This window comes from Besnoitia besnoiti, chromosome I, assembly GCF_002563875.1.
Source record: "Besnoitia besnoiti strain Bb-Ger1 chromosome I, whole genome shotgun sequence".
NCBI classification, from domain to species: Eukaryota; Apicomplexa; class Conoidasida; order Eucoccidiorida; family Sarcocystidae; genus Besnoitia; species Besnoitia besnoiti.
This window is the reverse complement of record NC_042356.1, coordinates 3,495,421-3,508,317: the sequence shown is the minus strand read 5'-3', so window position 1 is coordinate 3,508,317 and position 12,897 is coordinate 3,495,421. Positions and strand designations below refer to the sequence as shown.

The 12,897-nt window shown below is 56.0% G+C and overlaps 2 protein-coding genes across 2 annotated transcripts; one reads left to right on the top strand and one right to left on the bottom strand.

Annotated features, from left to right (window-relative positions):
* Positions 1 to 3,922: 3,922 nt before the first annotated feature.
* On the top strand, positions 3,923 to 6,333 carry BESB_005120 (SNF7 family protein; the record flags this gene model as incomplete). The annotated part of the gene is made up of 4 exons (XM_029359267.1): positions 3,923 to 4,096; positions 4,433 to 4,659; positions 4,920 to 5,025; positions 5,461 to 6,333. 4 exons carry the CDS (start codon positions 3,923 to 3,925, stop codon positions 6,331 to 6,333), a joined length of 1,380 nt encoding a protein of 459 aa, XP_029222180.1.
* A 1,974-nt stretch (positions 6,334 to 8,307) lies between these two features.
* On the bottom strand, positions 8,308 to 9,501 carry BESB_005110 (carrier superfamily protein; the record flags this gene model as incomplete). Its single annotated transcript, XM_029359266.1, has 2 exons — positions 8,308 to 8,849; positions 8,955 to 9,501. The coding sequence occupies 2 exons, from the start codon at positions 9,499 to 9,501 to the stop codon at positions 8,308 to 8,310; spliced, it is 1,089 nt and encodes a 362-aa protein (XP_029222179.1).
* Between the last annotated feature and the right edge of the window lie 3,396 nt (positions 9,502 to 12,897).

Here is a 12,897-nt window from a genome sequence, read left to right as displayed (position 1 = left end):
TGCCTGGAGGCAGCAGAAAAGGAAGACGGGAGGCGTAAGAGCCAGGCACGAAGGGCATGTGACGATACAGAAGCTGAAGGAGGGAAAAAACTGGGAAATGAGGATATGGCGATGAACGAGAGAAAAAGAAAAGAAGAATCGCGTGTCTCCTCCGGCCGCGGACGAAGGCAGCGCCGTGAGGGACCCGGAGGGGCGAACAGCAGCGACTTGAGGCACAAAGAGGACAAGAGAGAGCAAGCAGACGAGAGAACTAAGAAATCAATCTGACCTCTGCGGACGAAGCCAGCGAGCCGCTGGAGAAGTGGCAGAAATGAATTTCAGAGGCTGTAGGCCCCGAAGGTGTGTGTGGCTACACACCTTTCGAAAAGACACAACGCAAGACAGGCAGGCGAGAGGACACATCTATCTAGTCTACTGGTGTCTCCACGTCTTGTTCCGCGTTCCATCGCTTCATTCCTTCATTCCCTTTGCTTTCTCTTGGATGTGTACTTTTTGTTGACCAAGGAGCCCAGTGGGATAAGAAAGTCGCGCCTGCTGTGTGCGCAGAGCACACTTTCCCCCCTGCGAACGGAGGAGGCTTGAAGGCGCCAGACTTCCGATATCGGCAGCGTGACATCTTGCACGCCTGGGCCTCGCAGGGGCACGGAATAAAGTCCTCAGCCGTTTCACGAAAGAATCTCTTCGTTTTCGAAAAAATGCTCTTGCGTGGCTTCCATCCCGATCCTTCCTTTTTTTCCACGCGGATGCTGGAACATCCGCACACGAGGGGGGTCGTCCGGGCCTTGCGCAGCTGCCTGGTCACTTCGCCGCTGTGTCAACAACTGCGTGAAGCCTTCTACGCTCTGTCGTAGTCTGGCAGATCGTTGACTCTTTTCATCCCTACCCAAAGGAATAGAAACGCTAGTCTGGACCGATCGTGGAGCTTCTACGTCTCCGAAACGCCCGTCCTTGTCAGCTTGAATGCATGAGGCGTAACTAACTGGGTACAAGGTCTTGGCATGCCCTGCTGCACGGAGCTTGAGAGACTTCTCTCCGAAGCTCGTATTAAAACCTCGTGGATCTCGACAGCCAAGAGACAGCTGTACAAATACTGCAGCCGCTGCGGCGTGGCATGGGCGTCCACAGCCTTCCAGTACCCCACTCCTTCGCATTCGACATCACATTGTTTCTGCCTCTCTGATGCAAACCCAACAGGTTGAATGAGGTTCTTCCGACCACTACGCTTTACACTGCCACTGTGGGCTCCTCAGAGTGACGAATTCGCACGCTCCGGAAGTCCAACCGGCTGCCACGCCGCTGTCGTACCTTAGTCTTACCGTGCGTACCTACGAGGCGCGCAACTTTCGAAACCTCTTGAGGAAGCAACGACAAAATCTTGATACGACCCCTGTCGAGCGTCCAGTGCTTGTCAAGATGAACTAGTGTCGCCAGTTTTTGCACTGCTGGGATCCCGCAGATCGACGTTCGCGTGAGCATCCCGCGCTGCTTATCTGTCTCGACGCCATGTCAATTTGTTCCCGAAAAGATCCTCGTGGAGCCGTGTATCAGTTTTTTATGAGAAAGCCATGATGTTGCAGTTGCTGTGAGCCCTCCTTGAATTACCGAGGTATTTTTCACGAGAACTGCGTCACAGTGATGACTTGATGTATAGGGTGAGCGAAGCATGGACAGGTATACACGCGGCGACGAATAACCCCCGACGCCGGCGAATGCATGCACTAGTCTGTCAGATGCCGTCTCGTTCTTTCGGTTCGTACGGTATTATTCCGTTCAGCTAGCGGTCACCATGGAACCGCCCGACGAGTTCGGCCTTGTGGAGGGGAAGCCACACCTGATGCTGCGTTAGCCTGCACTGTACTGACTGGAGAAAAGCCGCGCAAGAAGCAACCCCCTCCCCCTCCCCCGCCTACTGCACTTGCGTAAGACGTTCCGGCGAACTTTCTGTGATACCCAAAGCTCCTGTTTTAGAGAGTACTCGTTCATATACGTTGGCTTGCGGCGGCCTCCCCTGGGGGTTCGCGGTGCCCATGCGGCTCCCCCCTCCCCCCCCCTCCCCCATCACGCCCAATATAAGCAGATCCAGCGTAGCCACGAAGTTATATTGCCTCCCAGCTGTGCATTCCACGAATAATAGCCTGGAAAACGTGCGACGAAGCGGAAAGTGGGGTTAATGGAAGGCGAGGTTGTCCGCTGCACTAGGCGACCCCGGCGCAGTGAGGTCACCTGTCCTGCGAAACGGGGAAAACGCAGCACGCGCTTGTGCCACTAGTAAGCTCCGCCTGTGCGGCGCTCCAGCAGCTGAGCCAAAAAAGGACACCACGCACCACGTTACTGGGGGAAGGCATGTCAGCTAAAAAAGGCGAAACCACCCGAAATGCTTGTGAGAAGACGCCTGAATCTCCTGTGTCCAGGAACTTCCACTTTGGTAGCGCCCCTTCTGAAGCAACCGAGTCTTGCTGCCCGCCTCGTACGCCAGCCTTGCCCTCCAGAAGGCCGCCTGATCTTCTCTCGTCGTCGGTCGCAGTGCGTTTCTCTACCGCCGTTCATTTCTCAAGGTGACGCTGATAATTTTGGGAGAATGCTGGCACATGTGCTCATATTTGTTCACACGTGCTCATGCTCCCCTGTTTCGTAGCTGTTTGTTTTCGCGTATGTGGGCATTTTTCGCCCTCCGCTTATCACCCGCACCGGTGCCCCCGGAGGGCGACCAAAAGTCTGACGGTAGTTTCTGCATGTCAAATTGAATCGGGGCAATAGAATCCAAGCTCCACCGGTGTTCGTAGAGATTGTTTGTGTTGATGTGTGTTGGTGAGTCTGCAGCAGGAAGACCGACTTTCTGGTGTAGGAGCGTGGGCGCGGCGGGGAGTCTTGCCGCTCTTGCTTAACTGGTTCCGTATAAAATCCTCTCAGAGTCGCACAAGGAGAACTCCGGGCGCTCTCTCTACAGATAAAACGGCTTCTTCTATCTCTCGTGTGAACGCCGCCCTCGTCTCCGCGGTTTCCGGGGCAGCAGTCTCCACGGCACTCCCCCGCCGCTGTGTCTTGCTACACATTCCGCAACCCTGCAACTGAGGAGTGCTCGGGTTATTGCATTAATTCCCCAGGAAAGGCGGAGAAACTTCGTGCAGAGCCGAGTCTGCCGACCTGTTCGAGTCGTTGTTTTGCACAGCGGGACTTCCTGTGGAGCGCTCCATTATCCTCTGTTCCCGCGTGACCTGCAGAGGCGAGGAGGCGGAACGTGGAACAGCGACAGCGGCCTGCTTTCTCTGAGGGCATTTAGGGGAGACACACATGGGTGTGCTACGCATCGCTTCGTTCTGAGAGGAAGGCAGCTGTCAGAAGGAAAGTACTCAGAGTCTGTAGCTCGCAGGGCAGTCAACAATGCGGAGGACGAAGTCAGCATGCGCTTGCTCGGGAAGATCTCCCGCTCTAAGGGGCCCTGAGATGTCTCTGTTCGCCATATAAGCTGGCAGATCAGCTCAACGGCTCGCACGCGCTCTGTTGTCGCCCTATGTCTCGATAGTCTCCTCTTGAATCCTCTCTATTTTTTCGTGTAGTGTCTCGTCTTCGTCGTCTGTCGCCGAAACGCACCGTGCGAAGCTCTGCTTTTGCTTTTCTTGCCTCCCAATCGCGTTTTTTCCCTTCAAAGCCGCGTACCAAGAGAAAAGGCCTCTATCTCTCTCCCTCTTTTCAGCTCTCTCTGGCTGGCGTGAAGCCGTGCGGAGGCAGCCTCCCGTCTCGCGGTGTCTTCTCGGCTGGGGCGGGTTTTCCGCACATCTCGTTCCCCCTCTCTCAGCTGTCATCTCCGTTTTCTCCGCGCGCATCCTGAGACCCCGCCCTGCTTCATCCACAGCGTAATCATTCTCCTGAGGGCAGCGTTCAAGACGAATTCCACTCACCTTCGGCAGGGGGCGAGAAAAAGATGATGCGCCTCATTTTTGGTCGGAGCGGCTCTGGAAAGCTGAAAGAGGAGGAAACGCCGATAGGCCCTGCGGACCCCACCGCGACTTCGGATTTGGCTGAGGCGATTCACCGGAACAAGGAGGCGATTGAAACGCTGGAGAAGCGCCAGCAGCACATCGAGAAGAAAATTCGCGTAAGCCTGATTCAGGCTGATCATGAAGCACCATAAAGATGGCAACGCGTATCGGAAAGGTCACGCTTGTCTTACAGCCATACTCAGAAAAGAGTGAAAACGGATATAACTGCCTACTTCGTGTAGCCGCGTTGTTGCTTCCGGGGGTCGCTTTCGACCCCCCCAACTCTGAATGCGTAGCGAACATGAACAACGTGCGCTGTCTCAAGGACTTGTCAATGTGCACTGGCGCTCTGATCTGCGAAGAAAGGCGCCGCTCTCTCCCCCCTGAAGATTGTTCGGTTGTTTCCCTAGAGCCTAAAACCTAACCCTGTTTTGGTTTCCTGTCCCCTACAGATCCAGGAGACCTCGGCTCGCGAGCGCGTCGCCTCTGGAGACCGCAGAGGGGCGCTGCTGTGTCTGCGGAGAAAGAAGCTTTTTGAGCAAGATCTGGAGCAAGTTCTCACCTCGCGTCTGACGCTCGAAACGCAGATCGTCACGCTTGAGGCAGCCCATACTCAGCAGCTCGCCGTGCAAGCTATTGCTGGAGCAGCCAAAGCCCATCGAAATTTCAGCCAGAAGCTGTACGCAAACGATATGTGAACAAAAATGCATGCATGAGGGAGGGATTGTCAAAGTCATGAACGTCCTGTCCTGTCTGTGCGTACATTTCTGTGCATGGAGCTTGACGGAGATACCACGCGCGCATGTTGCGAGGCTAGAGGCCTTTTTCTACTAGCTGAAGATAGGGCGAGGAGGAGGGAACGAGACAAAAGGCAGTGGCAGTCTGTGAGAAATGAGCGAGATGGTCGGTACGTTCTGTTCTCTCTTTCATCTTCCGCAGAAGCATAGGAAAGATTGACCGCCTGCTGGACGACATCCAGGAACAACAGGACTTACAGCAGGAAGTCACGCAGGTTCTTGCCCAAGGCCTGCCGCCTCTCGACGACGTAGGTCTTTCTTCAGGGCGGAAAACAGAGGGGCAAGCTGCTACAAGAAGCGACGAGCACAGCGTACCAATGGAAACGCGTCGCTGCCTGTACGCGACGTGTGTCGTTCTCTCTCTCTTCCAAGGAGGTGGCGTCTTCGCTGTGGTCCGTGGCACCTTTGATAGCGTCTCTCCGTTTGGCATGAACAGCCAACTGTGGGACGCTGGTTTCTGGACTTCCTGAGTGCTGTAGCGTGTGCTTGCGCACAATAAGTCGGCTCAAAAGACCTCAGTGTTGCTAGGGCGATTCCTCACGGGTTGTATATGGGGCTTGACTTTTGGCCAGAGCTTGGTCGCCGCGAACCTCAGAGGGGCTGTCGTTCACGCACTGCCATCCTCCTATAGACGTCCACAGAGGGGCGGTGCCTTTCTGCGTCCCTCTTGGATTTCTGTTCAGGCGGAGTTGCAGCGCGAGTTGACCGCTATGGAGGCGACTGAAATCGAGAACCGCGTCCTGCAGACCACATGCACCGCGCCCTCCGTCCCTGTTGGCGACCCTGCGGCGGCGGTGCCCACGCTGCTTCAGTACCCTCAGGGTTCTGCGCTAGCGTCTGGTGAGCAAGAGCGGGTGGATGCAAGCTGCGCTTCTCTGCGTTTCTCCGCCCTGGGCGCGCGTGCGCCGCGCTCCACGTATGCGCCCTCGCACGACAAGGCCGCGGTCTCCGTATCAGAGAGGAAAGAGGCGTTTCAGACGCAGGCTTACTCGACATCGGCGCCCCTCCCTTCTTTCTCGCGCGTCCTCACGTCTCCGCAGCGCAGCAGCCACTCCGGTGAGGGCAGTTGCGCGAGGATTGCCGTCGCTGCAGCCGAGGGAGGAGTCAGGACGTTTCCTTCTGCCCAGAAAAGCGGATCCTCGGGGTTAGGTCAGCCTACTGGCGGCCGCTCGGCGAGCTGTGGAAGCGCAACTGCTTCCCCGTTTTCCACGCTTGCGCCGACGACCGACTACGGCGCCAATAACCGCCATCTCTCCGCGTACGCCTCTTCCCTTGCGGAGTCCCCCCAGCTCCAGACACAGAGATGGCTGGTAAGTGAAGAAGAGCAGAAAGGACACAGAAGCCTACTTTTTGAGCGAGGTGGAGACCGCGTCAGCGAAGCACCTGGGTCGCTCGTGGGCGGCCGCGCAGGGCTGAACAGACAAGACAGCCGAGGCAGCTTTTCGCACGCGCAAGGCCCGACCCTGCTTGGGGCCGTGGGCGCGGCACTTCGAACCCGAGAGACGCTCAGCGACGAGGATCAGCTCAGGATTCTCATGAGCCAGATAGGGCCGTAGGTCACGAAGGAGAAGCTGAAAGGCGCTTCGTGCGAGCTGAGGCCAGTGCAGCAAGGGAGAGAAGCACGGAGGACACGGAGAAACGCAGGTTGAGGGGAAAGGGAAGGAAAGAACACATGTCGAGAAATAGATTAGAGGCGTGCAGCTGACACCGAGGGAACTCGTGGGGAGGGAAGGCGCACGAAAGGCAACTCTGGACAACGCGAATAGATGTGACACGATGACACGACTCTAAACCGGGCATGGAAGGACACGGGCCCTCCGCCGTAGCAACGAGCGACGGAGCCAAGCGAGTGAAAACCTGTCGAAAAACGTGGGGCGTTTTCCCTTATAGAACCCGGTCGATGCCTCGCTCGCTGTCTTGTTTGCGCGCCACCAAGTGCCCTAGCAAGAGGGAAAGAGAACGAAAGAGAGAGGGCGGGAGGAAGGAAGGAAGCGAGGTAGAGGAAACGAAAGGGAGGAACGGCACGCGAAGAATCAACTGCCCTCCGAGTTCGACTCCGAAGACGCAGGCATAGGTGGGCAGGGGTCATGCAGTCGCGTTCTCTGCCTAGTTCTGTATTTCGAGACCGCTCCGCTGTTCTTGCGCATATAAACCACCGAGGCCGTGAAGGCGATATCTGCAGCGCCCTTTGTCAGAGTTGACTCCTCCGTGACTTGGCACTATTATTTTCAAAATTTGTTTGGCCATGTTTGGCTTCGACACCGCGCATCCGTCCTGCCGTGGCTGTTGGCTGTCCGTTCTAAACTGCCGCTTGGGGGTAGCTTGGAGAAGCGCTGGTCAACCCACACGAGCATTTGACCTAAAATTCCAGTTTCATTCCTTTCTCTAGACTTGTGCTTATGCATACGTTCTACAACACACATGCTAGTACACTGCATGGCCCGGGCTAGAACATCGAGACTTTCTAACGGGGCGCGGTGGGGCGTCTCCGTGAAGCACAGTCTTGGGAGATTCGTGTCAAGTCGGGGCTATCAGGCTTGCTGACAAACGAAGGAGCCTGTATCGTTTCTCGGCTCGAGTGCTTCATTCCGCCTTTTCTGCGTTATGGGCCTTGAGTGGAATCTCCTCCTCAGTAGAAATTCCGTGCGCTGCATTCGTCGTAGTTTGTCGGGGGGCGTCGCGCCCCAAAAGCGAACGAGTTCGGCGGCAGTAGCGCCTAGCGGGAAACACCAGATTCAGCGATCAGTTCCGAAACGAAACAGGCGTGCTGTCGGCTAATAAATATTCACGGAAGAGTACGCGCACGCGCTGGGTGACCGTCTAATGTTTTTCTCGTAGGTGACTCTGCACGGCTCTCGTGCTGTGAATCACACGGCGCGAGAAACCTGATGAAAGCAGGCGTGCGCATGTGCGGCGAATCGTGCAGACGGAGAGGTGGTCGCCATGACGAGACCTCTGAAAAGTGGTGCTGCCAGCACTGCGTAGTTTTGATCTACGGGGAGACGTCTGACACGTTTCCTGGAATGGGCTCGCACGGTGACTCGGGGTTCCGACTCGATTTCCACTATATACGAGACCAGTGGTGAAGAGTAACGGAGAAGTTCGGCGGGAGGGGGCGAAGTTGGCAGTCCCGCCGGACGTCTAGCGGCGTACTTCGAACTCAACACAACGCCTCACCCAGCAGAGGAGACAAACGAGTGAATATAAGCAGACAGTCCCGGCTTCCCATCTCAGTGACGCAGGAAGCACGTGCGAAAAACGGACAAGGGCACAAAGAAAAGCACATACAACTGATCCAGTAGAGAGAGCTCGGGAAGCGCACAGAAACGACGTGCAGGGCTCAACGGCAAGAACGCGTGCAGCATGCAGGATGGCACACGTCTAGCCTGACATCTTCTGCAGCTTCGGGTGTCCAAGCACCACTACGTCAAAGTGGAGCCCTCCAATGGAGCTCGGATGCCTGTGATTCATTCCGCTTTGGGCAAACCCTTCTTGTACGGATGGACTCTGGTCTTTTCTCGGCATCGAACTCACATGGAATCGATCAGAGACTGGCTGCAAAGGTATTTTGTCACCTCGTACGACGCCAGTAGAACAGCGCACGAAGGCACGATTTTCAACAGACGGGGCGTGAGACCGACGGTAAATCCCCGGAGGCCTTGTTGCGCGTAGACGGTCCTGGCTACGTCTACGAAGCCTCGCGAAACGAGGTGGAGGTATCCCATCTGCCGGAGGTTGGGCTCCATCTGGTGGCAACTGGCTTGGACGTTTGTCTTGAGTACGTCGAAGGGATGCGTGACTACGCACGCAACAGCCGACGCGGCAGCTCCTGAGAAGAAGGGGAAGACGAAGGACTGGAAGAGCGAGGAGGAGACGAAGGTTCGAGTGGGCGCACCACAGGAGGATGATGCAGCAGACGAGCGCGGAGAGCAGCAGGCGGACGTAGAGGGGACGTGAGCAGAGAGGGGTGAGCCAGCGGCGGACGTGTCCGGTATAGAAGAGAACGGAGCGTCACCTCTCTGCCGCATTCTTCTTGCACTCGACTCTAGATAGCCGCCAGGCGCCGGAGCGCCTGCGGGGATGTCGTCTTGGCATCTTTCACCTTTCGCGTCCCTCACGCAGTCACCGGCTCCCCCAGGCTCCTGTACGCAGGACCGGAGGCTGCGTTTCCGTTCACTCCTCGCGGCCAGCCTCTCCACCCAAGCTTTCATGTACTCTGTGGTCTGCCAGTAGATGGCTGAGAAGGGCAGATCTCGAACAAGGGTCGGGATGACGCCTTTCCAAAGACTGAACACCCCTCCGATCTGGATCATCTGCGAGAGAACCTGGCGAAAAGACTGGTTCTGCCCAGGAATCCCTATCGAAGCTTGCATCTTCGTCCGCGCGAGCTCCATCGGCGCCGTCACGAGGACCGCTGCCGCGCGTGCCTTGACGCCCGCCCATGCTGGGCTTTCGTCCGGACGCCGGCGCTCATAGGCGAGGAAGAAAGTCACATTGGCTGGAATGATGGTCGCGTACGCCGGAACCACGCCACGCCAGAAGCCAGACACACCCTGCTGAGAGTACAGCAGACGGACGACGTGGGATGCGGACAAGCTCGCCCGATTCGCTGCGCACGCCGGGTTGAACTGCCAAAAATTCTTCACGACGTCAAAGGGCGTGCATATTGACCCTACCAAGAGCCCACTCACAGTGCTCGAGACGAGGACCTGCTCCAGATTCATTCTGAGCAAGAGCTAGAGGAAAACAGGAAAAGAGAAAAGAGAGCTGCCTGCGGGTACCAGCAGCGTCGAAGTACCCGAACTTGGGCCTCCCTAAGGAACACTCGAGCAGCCGCTAGTTGAGGACAGATCTGGACAACCGATGCATGGATGCTCAACGTGAAGAAAACAAAGGAAAGTGCGAGCGTCTAGCGGAGCAAAAACAAGAGGCAAGACAATGGGAGCAGCAGAGCAGGTAATGAGGAGACCGCATGCCATCACAGGGATGTGCGCTGTCGAACAGCGGAGGAGATAAGGACAGGGAACCTTCTGAGAACGAACGACAGCCTCGTGACAAGTGGCGCATGAAACAACGGGAACAAATCGAAACTACGCGATTTCGGCCTTCCGCAACACACGGCGCTCGTGTAGTGTGGCACCCCGCCTCCACGATAAAGCTGCTACCCCTTGCAAATGCTCATCAGGAGCCCGGCCGCTCGTCGACCCCATCAAGGCCGAAACGGTCGCCAGGCAAAAGAACCTTGGATGCCCGCTGGCCTCCGATATCGTAGTCGTAACATACGTCGGCGGTAGGTCGTTTTTTCCAACATCGCTGTTCCACTCCGTATGTGATATTTCTAGGGCGGCGCCCAGGATACAATGGTGGTTGACGAGAGACGCGGACAAGTTTTCAGTGCGCTCACCGGATCAGACGCGTGGTTTACGCATAAAGTGGCTTACAATGCCAGGTGGACGAACGCCGGGCCGCCGATGTAGGAGTGAACAGGAGCGGGCATATCAAAGCTTTTCGTATCAGTTTGGATCTCTTGCACGCAAAACGCCGCAATAACCGGATGGGGGCACGACCGCAGGAACGTCAAAAGCCTTCTCTCTCATCCTGATTCACCTCAGTACATGCCACGCGTAGGCTTCCCTGAGCTTGCATTCGTTGCACACCAATAAATAGACGAGGTACTGAAAGATGCATTCAGTTCTTTACGTAGCACACGGTGAGTAACCGAAGACGAGGAAGCAAATGGTACGCGGCACGTCGATTCCCCCTGAGCGTGCCGGACTCGAAGTGAGAAGTCACCGCACGGGCCCTATACACAACCCGTAGTACGGACGACGGACACTCATGCTCCGTGTCGCCGCGTTTGACCTTTCGGACGAAAAGGTGACGCCTTTTTCAGAAAGGCTGACTGGTTTGTTTTGCCGTGATCTTTTCTCGCGGTCTGCCTCACTGTCCAGCGGATCTCAATTTTGTCTCTTCCAGGTTTCTGTGTTTGCGTGTGATTTCTCCACATGCTACTTGCATGCACACATGAGCACGACCCGGTCCCGCAGGCGGTCGCCCCCTGTCGAAACCACGCTACTGTGGTCAGACCCGTGGCTGCAACTTCTCCCGGAAGCCGCAACCTCCCTTTCAATGATATATCCAGTGGTCTGTGTGGTTCATGAAGAAACCCGCGCAACTGGGGCGCAGTGGGCGTGGAGCGGAGGCTGAGCATGACAAATATTAGACCGTAGTTACCGCCACCGAATCTCCGAGGCACGGCACGACCCACACACAACCAGTCAGTACCGCGAACTAAGCTTCCAGCATCTCATCGAGAGACCCCGTCAGACCTGAAGATTATCCCTACCGCAAGTCGGACACGTTATGAGGAGGTCGCCTGTCTATGTAGGGCTCGTGTATATCTCGCCCACGCCGCCGGGCTTATACGTTTCGAGTAGCTATGGGGTATGCGTATGGGAGGTGAGTGCTCCGCCTTTTCGATCTCTGTCAAGCACACTGGGGGAAGTCCTCCCTTGTGCTTTTCTGTGGTCTACGAAGCACTTTATCTTCGCTTAGCAGCAATGAAGTTCAGGTTCCTGCTCGCGTGTTTCCCCCTCAAGCTCGCTGCTGCTACCATTGCAACTCAAATGTTTTCAGGCCCACTGATTGTCGGGATTGGTCTAAATCGCGTAGATGTCCTGTAAAAAAAAAATCAACGGCGTCCAAAAAAGCATTTTACGCGTCCCTAGTCAGGGGGAATCGATGTGGATGTTTTTCGACGTCCCATCGCGGCTCGGACTTCGAGGGTGAAGTTAGTTGGCATACAGATGACTGTGCGTCCAATATCGCTGCTTGCCGCACAAGTAGTTCGCAATGATCTTCCGATACTAAACCTAACTCAGAAGATGAGTAAGTATTGCTGATTGTGTTCTCGGCGACGGTTTCCTATTGCAGTGCCCCTGGGAGGCTGCATGTTTCGCCGTACCCTCCGGCATCCCGCAGGACCAGCTGTGTTGGCGCCGTGTCTACGTATACGTGTATGTTTTTGAATGTGTTTTTTAACGTCCTACAGAAACTCCCAGGCCCTCTACGCCGGAGAATTTGCTGACGCAACACTTTCAGAACCATCTAGCTTGAAAAACGTGATCAGTTTGCGGTATAATGCGACACATGAGTCCTGGTTTTTGTTCTGCGGGATCGCACTACTGTAGCTTCCCTTTTTTCCACTTTGACTAGGATGTTCTGTGCATGTGAAAGACGGAAATACTTCAAAATATTTGCCAGCAGGTGCTGCCTTTGGGACAGTCTGTAACTAGAGCTCCCTAAAGTCCTCCCGGATTTTCGCTGGCCTCCACCCCCCCTTCTTGCGCCACAGGACCTGTCTGCAGTCTTGCGGCTGTCTCCTGATGATGGAGTGACGCATTTTAGTGTCAAGCAACGAAGTGATCGCTTCGGCTCCTGATGTGAATTGGTATATTCAAAAAGCAGTGAGCAGTTCGGAAAAAACACTGGAATCCGTCGATGTTGTTCTCTGCCCTCTACCCAGTCTCGAGAGTCTTTACGAGGGTTTTCCAAAATTGGATAGCATTCCTTGCTTCTCCAGCATGCGAAGCAGTTCCTCACAGCAGAAGTGTGCGGCGGCAGCGAGAGGGCGCCGGTGCCCAGCTTTTACTTATTACTTCCCGCATCTATTCTACATGTTCTCGTCGTACGTAGAGGTACATCCACGCACTGCGGCAGCCGGTTCGTGACACCCATCAGCGTCCAAATGGATCTGGACCGCGCACGCAGGCTGCCTCACTCCTGCACGCCTTCGGATAACAGCACATCTGGTGGGAGGCCGCAGAACCCGATAAACGAGGTATTGACGGCCGCCGTTCTTCCCGATGCTGCACAGCGGCCCGCGCCTTCCTCCAGGCGTTTCTCTCGAAACGGCCAGCAGTTGTTTTCGACGGCCGGATCGAGCGAAATCCCGCCAGGGCAGGGAGCAGAAGCGGACGACGGTCGGACTGCTGGCATCCGCTCTCTCCCTTTTGCACATCAGCTAGACCTAGTCCGTGCTGCGCAGAAGGATGACTACTACTGTCGTCAGCTAATCCTGCTAACGGCTGGCCTGCTCCGGCAAGTTTCGGTACTGTTTT